The 13,490-nt window shown below is 37.6% G+C and overlaps 1 protein-coding gene across 2 annotated transcripts in view; it reads left to right on the top strand.

Moving 5' to 3' along the window:
- The first annotated feature begins 504 nt into the window (after positions 1-504).
- HAO1 (hydroxyacid oxidase 1) overlaps positions 505-13,490 on the top strand; it is a 58,267-nt gene continuing 45,281 nt past the window's right edge. The window contains exons 1-2 of one of the 2 annotated variants that reach the window (XM_003252528.3): positions 505-701; positions 6,358-6,509. In XM_003252528.3, coding sequence (XP_003252576.1) covers positions 565-701; positions 6,358-6,509 — 289 coding nt within the window. In that variant the 5' untranslated portion in view covers positions 505-564. The remainder of the gene's footprint in view (positions 702-6,357; positions 6,510-13,490) is intronic. The other variant, XM_012510270.2, reaches the window with a different exon arrangement.

Here is a 13,490-nt window from a genome sequence, read left to right as displayed (position 1 = left end):
GTCCGATATTTCACGGATGCCCCATTCAGTTCATAAGCTCTTGTTTATAAGATTTGCGCATGATCCAAGTGTGGAAAGAAAATGAGTGGGCAGAGCCCATTCTGGGTATCAAGCAAAGAGCACAGGCACAGACCATGTGCAAGAAGCAGCCTTAGGCAAAACTGAACCAAGAGTGGTTTCATACAGGTATTTCTCTAAGTCTTTAATTTTTTACTTATTCCTTTCCCCTTTTTAATGTGATAGCCACCTAATCACCTTCTGCTGCCTCCCCAACCTCAACTTCGGTGTTCTTTGGCAGATAGTGACTTCGGTGTTCTTTGGCAGATAGTGACTTCGGTGTTCTTTGGCAGATGGTGACTTCGGTGTTCTTTGGCAGATAGCCTACAAATGAAATTTCAAAGGCTAAGCATATAATGTTTGCTCACTTGATGTAAGCAACAGAGAACTAAATCTGAACTTTGGCAAAAGTCTATTAATAATTGACAAATAACAGAACAGTGAGGATGTACAAAGCAATACATTAAAAAAAAAAAACTCCATCTGGGATAGCAATAACCTGTGAAAATGCTCCCCCGGCTAATTTGTATCAATGATTATGAACAACATGCTAAATCAGTACTTCCAAAGTCTATATATGACTATTACAGGTCTGGGGCAAATGATGAAGAAACTTTGGCTGATAATATTGCAGCATTTTCCAGGTAAGAAAATTTATTTTTTTAAATTGTGTTTTAAAATTATACAAAGACTGTACCAAAATGAGATCTCCTAGTTTTACGTTGGTGGTGTGTAATTATTTGTTCAGATTTGTGCTTAGTAGAGAGGGGAAAGTTCTTGGGGCTGTAAGAAATCTTGGGCCTTTAAATTGTTAAAAAATATTCCAAGCCTGTGAATCTTGAACAACTGACAGCAAAAGCCAAACCTATGTTACTTCACTTGGAAGTATGATAACAATTAATTTAACTACATATAAAAATAGCGATAAATTCAGATGACTTTTCTTTTTCTTAGTATGACAGTAAGTGCTTATGTTCATGGTGTAGGAAACAGCATTAAATGCCAGATAACAATCTTATCCGGATGAACCAGATTGGATTGTTGGCTCAAATGTTCTCTTCCTGCTGGCTTTTCGTGTTATCATTCATTTTGATTACTGTTGTCTAAACTTTCACTTTAGATTTCAATTTGTCTATGTAGCATTAATCTTTCAACTTTGCTGTTTCATCTCTCCTTCAAAGCACTTCATCTCTCTTCCCAAATTAGTTTTCCTTTGACTTTCATATTTCAAAGCACAAGATGGTGGGTGACATGGTTTATGTTTTCTGTTTGTAATAAAAACAAGAAATAAAATTATTTCAAAGGGATGTTTTTTTATAGCAGTTACAAAAATGGTTTATTTGCTGGAGCAAGAGAGGAGTGCCTTCACTACACTACACTCAGTCTCATCCATCTAACATTATGGCTGTTAGTAAAGGCAATCAGTATTGTGGGTACTCACGGATGGTGATAAATTAAAGACAAAAAGGCAGAAAATATGCAGGGGGAGAGAATCAGCCTTCCTCCCTGATTTCTTCTTTAGTCTACAACAAAATCACTCAAAATCAGTTTTCCATATTTAAATTAGGAGAAATAAAATTATCCCGGCCAAGGTGGCCTCTGGTAGGCAGCACTGATTCACCCACAAATCCATGTAGAAGACTGAAAATGGCAATGGGGTGAAGGATATGGCCTCTCCCCAACCCTTTCAAGCCTTGACTTTGTCTCAGGTTTTGCCTGGAACCCAAATGAGCTCAACAAATGCCAGAGAAGTCATGGGAAGGGAAGTTGACTGAGAGTAGAGGGGCTTAAAATTCTGCACCATTATTTACTATTTTAGACTCATTTAAAAGTTTCTGCTCTTGGAAGATGCCCCTTCTTGGGCCGATATTAACTTTGTCCACCAAAATTTGCCTATGAGTGGTCTCTTGAAAGCACCTTAACCCAAATAGCTTATTACAACCAAGGAAATTTCAGACCCTTGACAGATTTATAGAGTTAATGTCTCAGCATCGCTAGACCTCCAATGCTCAAGTGATTATTTATTTCATTTATATACAGCCTTCCTCACTTCTTAATTCCGTTTGTCGCATGCTAGCTAATTAACTAGAGCTAATTAGGAGTCTCCATGAGCTACACTGTGTACTACATGCTGAGGAAAAAGCAGTGAGCCAGACAAAGTTCCTGTCCATAGGAGCTTACATTCCACTGGATGCATATCAGCTTCCATAATGCTGTTGGCTTGAATTGATGCAAAATGGGCCCAAAATAGTTGGCCAAGTGGAGGTCTCAGAGAGGATGCAAAGGGGTGCCACAAAGCAGATGGATCACCTATGCAACCCTTTAAATTGTAGAAACTTTGGGAGACACAGAAGGCTTGGTGACTTCTAACTTGTGAACTGGAAAAGTGCCTCATGCCTCTTATGTGAATTACATGGTATTCAAGTGAGTATTCCCATGCTATGTGTGTACCAAGTAACTTAGGGATAGGACACAGATAATGAAAATGAATTTGCAGTGCCACCTTTTCCATGAACCTTGATCATTCTCTTTTGTTCAGCTTTAAATAAAAAAAAAAATATTGATTAACTTTCTTTGGAGGACAGCTGATGCTATTTTATTATCAACTAGTTGAGTTTTTATGCAATACATTTTAGCGGTTGTTACCTAGCTAATATCTCAATTCCTCTTTTGCTGTGTGACTCGCTAGGTGACCCTTGATTCCTCACACTGCATCATGTAGCTGGTCACGTGAAACTAAGAATAGAAATTCTGCCAGGGTTGTGGAGACTTTGGGTTGATGGCATGAAGGAAATCAATCTGAAATTTCACATTCTGATTCTAATGAAAAGTGCAAAACAATCAAACCTCAGATAACCCATTGTGATACAAGGCCAGAGTATTTCAAACACATTTACGAAATGTATACACCTCCCCATCTCACAAGTACAACAAAAGGTCATTCACAGTGACAGCTTTTATTTCTCTGTACTCAGCTCTGATAATCACATTTTGGAGTTCTGGGGACATGGACCATGCATGTGACCCAGCAGTTGCTTGGAGATATTTTTGGGTAAGACTTGAGACTATTACTGTGGCAATAGAAAAATATGTTTAAAAGGACAAGTAAATGGAACCACCCAGAAGAACAAAATTTCTTATTTTAGTTATAACAAAACAGGGCAAATGTCAGCTTGCTACATTTTGCATGGCTGGAATTGACTGGGATTAATTCAAGGAAGAACAGTAATTTGTTTCTCTTACACATTTATTCAAAGTAGCCTTCTCAACTATGGGCTTCACATTATTGTAGCTTTTTTTCTGAAATTATCAATGATGGAAGATAATTAAACAATTTGGACACTTAGAAGCCCTCATGATTTCAGAAAAGGAAACTCTTTTCTGCTGCGTTACCTACTGATACTGAAGATTGCATCATTTTCTTTTAAACAACAGATGGGTAAAAGTGATGTCATTCTCTCACTTTAATATTTCAGAAGTGATATGAACTTACCAGTGATATTGTGTTCTCATAGGCATAAATGTCACAAAATCATTTATATAGTATCCACTACAGGTGAATAAGGGGTTTTTGCTTTATATATTTTAACTGTTTAGAGTAAAAAATTAATGTGGAGAAAATTGGAATGCAGTATTGTAGTATTACACGACTTACAAAACACGAATCCACTATGTCCAGTTGGTGTGATTCAGAAACAGCATACAGTTATAAAGCTGGGTGAGACATGGGTGTCTTCCTTCAACAGGGCAGCTGCTTTGTCAGGAGTGTGTATATCATTTGATTTTTTTATGAGTTAAATTTGAGGCCCTTGTTAGATGTGAGGGGTGGGCCAAAATGCCTGTGAACAGATGCTCACCTTTACCCCACTTCCTTTACTTGGCATCTCATTTTCTATCCTTCGAAAACGGTTTATTATTCAATTGGTTCAACTGTTTGCCAGTTGAACCAATTCTTTTTCCAAAGTGGAGGCCCAGGAGAGCACAGTCCGAGAATATAGTGAGGTGCTATTTTATGTATGAGTGTGGGAAATTTACTTACATTTGGGGTGGGGTTGGGCAAGGCTTGGAAAGCTAGTGAGCTATCTGACATAGTTGTTGTTACTACTATTTGAAAAATATCAAAACATGGAGGACTCTTTAGATAACATGCGTGTTCCCCTTCCATTGATTTTATCTAATTTTACGTAGGAATTACGTTTTGTGCATTGGTTGACAAGCCTCTGTAACATCCTCAGAACAGAAAATACTGTTTAAGGGAAAGTAAGAGCCCACGGTTATTAAAGTGACTGCGCCACCACGTGGACAAGCATAAAGCCACTGTCTGGAGATGGAAGGATTTAGCCTTGCTTTATAAATGGGAATTTGACCTTTAAAAATGTCCCTTTTGGCACGTACGAACACACACACAGACACACACACACACACACACACAGAGCTGCTGCCCTGCAGATTTGCGTGTTCTTGTCATAAAGCTTTCATTGTTTCTCTAGCTCTAAGTAAATACTAATGCCTTCCAAGGCTGGCATGCCAATGGCTGCTATTAAGATCGTTTTCTCTCATTTTAATAACACACTTAGAGATGATTGGTAATAAAAACTCTCTTCAAGGCTTCTGCTTCTCCCCCTTCAAAATGGAGATCAAAGAATCATGCTGTGAGGGTCCGTCAAGAAGAAAACACTTTCAGCAACAGAGCATGTGGTGTGACATAAAATAATGACAATTATAATGTTCAAAGGAATAGCATAGAAATCACACAGTAAAACTTCTTTATTATGCTTTTCAGGGACTGGATGTTTTTACTTTATTATGTGAGGAAGGGTTAGATTACAGACCCTTAGCTATTCCACAAAGCAATAGAAGGCAGAATTTCTTCTTCCGCTACAGGAAGTATGCTTCAATTAAGGGCTTTTTCTTTTTCTTCTTTTTTTTTTCTTTAAGTTACTGCATTACTATATCATCCTTCACTGTATTTACTAAAAAGTCATGCTGTTTCTGGAAGTAGAGTTAAATCTAGGTAATACTAAGTGAATACTGGTTAGATATGCATGTATGCCTAAACAAGAGGTTGATTATACTCATGCGTATTAGAAATAGGGCTGCACTTTCTTCAATTTTAATCAGTACTAATGAGAATAATAAATCAAAACAAATAGGAGATATATATTTTGCCAGGAGGAGAGAGAACTAGTTCTTCTGTAAATTTTACTGGTGAATTTTTGGTTGCTGGTTTGTTGGTAATTTTCATTCCAACACAGAAGAATCACAGAAACAGTCATTTGAAATAATTTTCAGGAGTCAAAAACTTTTTAACACCCAAATTTCAGTTTTTGTCCAATAACATTTTTGAGAAAACTGTTAAACTAATAAAAAACCTTTCCTCATCATTAGACTTTAATGAATATAGCATATAGCTCAATAATTTTGAAGAAATCAAATTATAATTTTAAAAGTAATTGCCTGACGCTGCTGTTGATCACATAAAAAGAAGACAAACTAGACATAGCATATCTTCTTAAACTCTAATCTAAACTCTATGCATTTGTATACCATCTTGATTTTCAAGATTGGGGAAGTGAAACGAAAACTATGTTCACAGAAGAACCTGTACGTGAATGTTTGTAGTGGCTTTATTTAGAATTTCCCCCCAAACTGGAAGTATTCAAAATGTCTTTTAGCTTGGGAATGACTGGACAAATGATGGTACCCTTGTACAATGGAATATTATTCATCAACCAAAAGGAACAAACTATTGACACATAACAACAACATGAGAAAGTCTCCAATGCATTATGTTAAGTGAAAGAAGCCAAACTCAAAAGGCTACATACCGAATGATTTTGTTTACATGATATTCTTGCAAAGCAAAATTACCGGGACAAAGAAAAAATTCATCAGTGGTTGTCAGGGGATTGAAGTGGGGAGAGTTTCACTACAAAAGAAAATGGGGACGTTTTTGGGAATGATTGAACTTTCCTAGATCTTGATTGTCATGGCAGTTACACCACTGTATGCATTTGTCAAAATTCACAAAACTGCAGACTAAAATGAGTGAATACTATTATATATTAGTTATACTTTAATAAATAATTGCTTGCGAAATTCATTGTCCTCTAATTGTTAACTTTCTATCCTAACAAACAGTAAAATTGCCTCTTTTCCGTTAGCTTTATGAAGTCATGTGCTTGTTGGGAAAAAATCCAATCATATTTTTTCTTTTTAACTAAAATGTAATGTCAAAGTTTTAGTTATGCTTTTGAAACTCCAGAGCCTTTTATTTTATTTTATTTTTTAAAATTCTAGATGGAAGCTGTATCCAAGGATGCTCCGGAATGTTGCTGAAACAGATCTGTCGACTTCTGTGTTAGGACAGAGGGTCAGCATGCCAATATGCGTGGGGGCTACGGCCATGCAGCGCATGGCTCATGTGGACGGCGAGCTTGCCACTGTGCGAGGTAGGAGGAAGATTGTCACCATAGGGACAGAAGGGGGCTAACGTTTATTGACTTCCTTCTCTGAATGCACCAAGCAAACATGTTCCTTGATGTTTTTACACTCAGAAACATTAAGCTCATAGACTCTATCATCAAAATACTTGTTCTTGCATGTCCTGCTCCTCTTCTTTCCAGCTGTGTGACTGGGCAAGACATCCTCTCTCTGCGTTGGTTTCCTTGGCTGTGAAATGGGGACAAAAATTGTACCTGCCTCACTGGGTTATGGTGAGGATTGAATGAGTTCAGGTATACAAAGTTCATGGCAGAGAGTAGTGGCTCAGTAACTGTTGGTTGTATTATGGGTATTAATAGTACTGTCTCAGGAAATAGATCTCTGACAAGTAGACTCACCCAAGGTCACAGCTAGGTAGTTACAGAATTGGAATTCAGCCCTGTGGCTACCTTATCTCAAAACCCTCCTGCTTCCCCCAAACCAAAGTGGTTCTCACAGCCAAATTGCAAATGGAGCAACGTGGTTGGTTGTGTTTTCTTCCATGGTTTTGGATCATGATTCTTTTTTATGGGTGCGTTATATTCCCAATAGAGCAGTTCCAGCTGCCTTAGGGGGGAGTGATGAGAAAATCAAATATGATGTAAAGAAATCTCTTATTAGGGCTAATTTATTAACTTTCCAGTTCTCTAGCAACTATGAACATTTGAAAGGCTGTGCAGAGTAAAAAATCTCCCCAAATTCTGCTTCAGAAACTCATATAAAAGTTGGAAATGAATTCTTTTGATGCTAAGCAGAGCAGAAAGAGAACATGACTATATAATATTTTAAAACATTTTAGTTTTAAGAATTAAGGATCTTGTGAATTCACCTCCGTTCTTGAAATGTCTGACATAAAATTCTGTCAGGGATATCAGAATGGCACAATGAGGTTTTGCTGGATAGACTTAGCAGCTTCCTTAATTCTAGGACCACACACAAATAAGTGGCTTTGGGGCCTCAGCCTTTTGTCTATGGTAATCCTGAAACATAAGTAGAGAGAAGAAAAAAAAAGGAAAATACTGAATGGGTATATATCTATACAAAATCAAGATAATGAAGGCCCTTTCAGGCTGGAAGCTATAGGCAACAACCTTAGAACAAAAGAAAACAAATGAACACCAAAAAACTAAAACTTTAGTGCTCTTAAATCTCAATGAAAATGAAAAGTAAATGGTAAACTGAAAGAAATGAAAAAAAAATATGAGACTGTGAAGGGTTAATGTCCTTTCCACGTAAAAAGCCCTTATATTTGAAGAAGAAAATAATATATTGCTCAAAGGGACAAAGAGAAATAAGTGAACAAAAGATATAAATAGGAAATGTACAAATGGAGACATAAAAGTGACCAACAAACATATGAAAAATATTCAATTTCATTAATAAGCAAAGACATGTAAATTATGACCATCTATTTTATTTTCCGGATATCGAATTTTTATTTTAAGATCAGGCAGTATGATTAGGTTAGGGAGAAAACAGTGTTGAGAAAAGTGTAAAGTGGAATAATCTTCCTAGAAAATAATCTGACACGGTATATCAGAGCTCTAAAAATGTAAATTCCATGTGATGCTAAAAATTCTCTTCTAGGAATTCCAAGGAAATAATTATGATTTTTGAGGAAAAAAATTCTGCAAGGATTTTCATGCTTCTTATTTTTAGCAGGAAAATAATTAGAAAAAAATACCCAAACATCTCGTAATTGGAGATGGTTTGCAAAAAATATGATGCATAAAAATGGCATCAAATTAACAAATTATACTATAGGAAGAGTGCAATAACATAGAATGATATTTTAATTTAAAATTGTAAGAAATCAGTGGCAAACAATAGTCAGGTCCTAAAATACATTTCGTTTCAAAGATCACAATTTACGAATGTTTATTTATAAGTGATGAGATTACTCCTGACTTTATACTCGTCTGATTTTTGGCTCAATCTTATAAACTCTTCTTTGAATTATTTTGTAAGGAGGAAACGATAAAAATTAGATTTAAAAGAGTAGAGATAAAGGGACAAGGGACCATGAAGAGAATGGAAATAAAGAAAGGAAGCAGAGAAAGCAAAAAGCAGAGCTCACTTGGTAAGGCATCCTGGAGCCAGCAAATTATTTTTACCACATGTGTTAGTTCCTTCTCACACTGATTTAAAGATACTCTTTGAGACTGGGTAATTTATTAAGGAAAGAGGTTTAACTGACTCACAGTTCTACATGGCTGGGGAGGCCTCATGAAACTTACGATCATGGTGGAAGGCAAAGGGGAAGGAATGACCTTCTTCCCATGGTGGCAGGAGAGAGAAGTGCAAGCAGGGAAATGCCAGATACTTATAAAACCATCTGATCTCATGAGAACTCATCCACTAGCATAAGAACAGCATGGGGGAAACCACTCCCACGATCCAATCACCTCCCACTAGGTCTCTCCCTCAACACCTGGGATTACAATTCAAGATGAGATTTGGATGGAGAAACAAAGCCTAACCATGCCAACACATACTACTGTATTTGATATTTGACAGGTGTTTCTGTCCCTATTTTGTGGGCAAGTAGCTGGAGTTCCAGAGAAAACAGTTTTTCATAGCTCGTCAATGACAGATTTATTCTCCAAGTCACTTCTGATGGTTCCAAGACCAGTCTTTATTCTTGGTGGAGTTGGGCTGAGAAGAAAGAGGAAAAGAAAGCAGAAAAGAAAGCTTCCTTAGAAACTATGATTTGACAGCGTAAGTAGGACTATTTCCTCCAGAAGTAACTATAAGAGCATCTTAAATGCCTATTACAGTCTTATCCCCTTAGATCTATTTAACACTTATAAAGCAATTATCATGTTCCAGACACTATTTTAAGTATATTACGAGTATTATAGCATTGAAGCCTCAGAACAGCCCAAATAAATAGGTCATATTATTAAACCTATTTTACACAGGAGAAACTGAGGCACACGCCAGCTGAATAACCTTGCCTAGGGATGCACAATTCATAAGTGATAGAGATGGGATTCAGATAGAGGTATTCTGTCTCCAGAATCTCGGCTCCTCACCACTTTGCAAGGGCTTTAATTTCAGAAACTCCTATGAAGTGTCATGAGGAGAAGCCCATTATGATCCCCTGAGAAGTAATTATAGTTTTAGGAGCAGGCAAAGCAGGCCCCTCAGGAGAATAAGTTACACAATAGACATTTGGATAAGGTGGATCCAGCAGAACAAAGAGAGGGTGGTGACATTGAGATTGCAGAGGAATTGGAGAAGGCAATGGACGTGTACACATGTTGCTCTCAAAAATCTAGGGTCCTCCATTGGGTTCCTATCAGGGCAGCAACGTCAGAGTTTCTATTCTGTCTTTGTATTAGAAACCTCTCTCCAGGGTTTCTAAGTTTTCACCTATGTTTCAAAGACCATCTATAGGTTATTAGTCTATTTAATATTTAGGTATATCCAGAAAGCTGATGGTCATCAGCTCATAGCAGAGTGCTCTTTGGCTGGTGTGTTTTGGTTGTGGGACAGTGGGTTACTTGCAAGGAAAGAATGAATGCCTGGAGTAGATGGTGCTTGTGCTCTGGACGTATTCCCTTCTTACTTCCCATTTCCATCAGACCTACCACTTTTTTGCCTGACATTATCTGTTGCAACATAAGCCCATGGATAGGTGTGTTTGAAGTAGCGGAATGGGAGAGAGGGTTCCCTAGCTAATGACGTACAGCAGTAGGTGGATAAATACCCGAGCTCTCTTTGCTCAGGGTAACTGAAGCATTTTCTAATATGGTCACCCAGTGCTCCTTGGAAGGATTGAGTCCCAGTTGCCCACTGAAGTTGCCTGCCCTTGAACACACCCTCTTTTATTGGCTTCCTTCCCATTCTTCTCTCACTTCCCCCTTCCTTCAATTCATTGAGATCGTTTCCAAATAAGATGACTTGCTCTCACATCTCTGTGTCATTTTTGGCTTCTTGAAGTATGCAAACCAGGATAATAGCTAACTGAAGGCTATAGATAGCCACAGGCAAATTTAAGTAACAGTGTAAGAATATTCATACTTGGTAGAGATTTATTTATGAAAACTCAGAAAATTCACATGGAATTATGAAGTTATTATTGGATTTATTCCATCATTCCCAGAAAGAATATGGAAATCCTCTCAAGCAAGCCAGTCCTTGGGAATATTGGGAAGTCTATGCAATTTGTTGTGGAATATTTTTTCTCTTACCCTCCTAAATATCTGGCCGCTAAGCATTCCTGTCTCCAGGGACTTAGACCCTAGCAAAGAAGAGAAGTTGGGGCCAGGTCCAGAAAACAGGGATTAGTTATCAATCTTTCTGGAGAAGCGTCCCCCTCAGCATGGTCAGTGAGAGTAAGTTAAACCCATTGGTGTCCACAGGCAATGGTCTGGCCTGAGTAATTAGAATGGGCCTCCAGAAAGTTCTGGGAATTGCTGTGGTACCATAGTCTCATTTTCCCTGTTGACTCTCCAGATTGATTCAGAGTCCAACTTCAAGGGCCTTTCTGCCCTTCCTCTCACAACTGTGGGATAATAATAATCCACCTTATTAACTGGGACCGAGGACTGAACTCGACTCTTTTTTTTTTTTTTGAAACAGAGTCTTGCTCTGTCACCAGACTGGAGTGCAGTGGTGCTATCTCTGCTCACTGCAACCTCTGCCTCCCAGGTTCAAGCGATTCCCCTGCCTCAGCCTCCTGGGTAGCTAGGACTACAGGGGTGCACCATGACGACTGGCTAATTTTTTGTATTTTAGTAGAGACAGGGTTTCACCATGTTGGCCAGGATGGTCTTGATCTCCTGACTTCGTGAGCTGCCTGCCTTGGCCTCCCAAAGTGCTGGGATTACATGCGTGAGCCACCGCGCCCAGTCTGAACTCTACTCTTTTACACTGCTGCATGTTTGTAGAGTGACCAATGAAGCTATACTTTTTTCATTTTCAAAATGATGATGAATACAAGGTTATCAAATAAAACACAGAGGGCCCATTATGTTTGAATTTCAGATAAACAACAAATCATAGGTGTCCTGTATGTTTGCTCAATCTGGCAACCCTAGATGAATAAGAGCTCTCACCTGCAGGGGTTCTTGTGAAGATTCATGAAATAAATGCTGGAAATGCTTACACACTATCTTTATTTGCCCCTTAGGGCTCAAAGTCCCCGAAATCTTTATCTTTCACACACAAAAACTCACTTTCAGAAAAGTATATTCCATTTACATCTAGTGGAAATAAAAATTGTTCTTTTTCTTTGCTAAAAATATTTTTATTTTAAGCTTTATGCAGAAACCTCAGGGAAAAAAAAAGGTACTTTTAGGAGCCAGGCTTGCTTGCAATGTAAATGTCCACAAAAAGATGAAATTGAAACAAACAAACAAACAAACAAACAAACAAAACAGTGCAAGCTCCTGGGTGGAGACTGCAGTGAGTCTGAGATTGCATGTTCCATCAGAAGGGGGCAGCTACATCTTAGCTCTTGATGACCCAAGAGAGCAGGGATGTGGGATTGCCAAATCTTCCAAAATTTTAAGAAGCCAGAAATCTTGATTTCTATGTACAATCTCCTGGTTTTTAAATGTGGGCAAATAAATCAAAATTCCCTAAAACACTGTTTGGGGCAACAATGTGTGGGCCAAAGTAAATACTTTTGTGGGCTACATGTGTCCCCTGGGCTGTCCATCTGGAACATCTGATTTATGTAGAAATTTACCATGAACTAGTTTTATTTCTGTGGCAGGTCATTTTCACTCTCTAGGATTACATTTCTCCATTGATAAAGTGAGCTACTTGAGCAAGACCAGTGGATTGAATGCCACGTCCCAAGGAGGCTGGGTTGTTCCCAGGGATCTTGCAGAACTTAGGTGTGACACTGAGCATGCAGCTACTTGTGTTGCATTTTGGCATTCAAAAGAAAAGTTCTTTAAATAGTTCTGCTGGTAAGACAAAAAAAAAAAAAAAAGAAATAAAAAACTTTCACAACAAAAATCTCCAAAAACAAAAACCCAGAAAATTGGCATGGAAGTGGATGATCTTTGCAATTTTTTCAGTATATAAATAAATGATTTTGATCCCATTTAAAATTTTATCAAATGCAAAAAAAAAAAAACAATTCAAAGTATAGAGCTACCTTTTCTTACTCTTCTAAATCTACACTTTATGTCAGCCCTGGAGGGTTTAGATGCACTTTATGTCAGCCCACTTCTTTCCACTGCACTATGTCAGCCCTGGAGGATTTAGATGAGTCAGTGAGCATTTGAGTGCATTTGATTTCCATTTTTCAAAGTACATTCTTGGTCTATAGGAGAGGGACAAGATATGTAACTATCTCTGACTATTGCTAAAAACACAAACATGTGTTTAATAAATGTTGCATAAACTCAGAAAGTGATACTTCAAAGTCTTGTGAAAAATGATGATCACCAGCATTTAGAGCAATTAGTATGTGCCACGCAATTTGACTTTATTATTTATTCATCTGTCCTTACCACCATCTTAAAATACGTGAGTGTAAAACCTTGAGAAACTTTCTCCAACTCCTGTGGGTGTGGAAATCGAGGCTTAGAGAGGTTAAATGCTTTGCTCAGATTATTAATCACTTAGGCAGTGCTACCTATAATATCCTGCTCTGTTACTGATATTTCCAAATGTCATTAACTGTAGCAAGAATCCTAAGGCAAGCACTATGCTATCATCTTAAAATATTTATTGCAAACATCTTATGTTTTATTGTTTTATCTTTTTAACTTTGGGAAGATAAAATAAGCCACAGAAGTGAAATTAATTGGGAAATATTCACTTTTTGCAAAATTTGGGAGTATAAACAATGGGTCATGAGTTACAATCAAACAAAAAATAAAATTCTAAGAAGTCTTTTAAAGCAGAAGAAAAATAACTGAAAAATACTGAATGGAGGGCACTTTTTCATGCACTGTGTTATGAATAAAAAATTTGATTCAATAGAT

Source organism: Nomascus leucogenys, chromosome 11 (assembly GCF_006542625.1).
Source record: "Nomascus leucogenys isolate Asia chromosome 11, Asia_NLE_v1, whole genome shotgun sequence".
NCBI lineage: Eukaryota > Metazoa > Chordata > Mammalia > Primates > Hylobatidae > Nomascus > Nomascus leucogenys.
The sequence above is the reverse complement of the archived record's forward strand: the minus strand, read 5'-3'. Positions and strand labels throughout refer to the sequence as shown.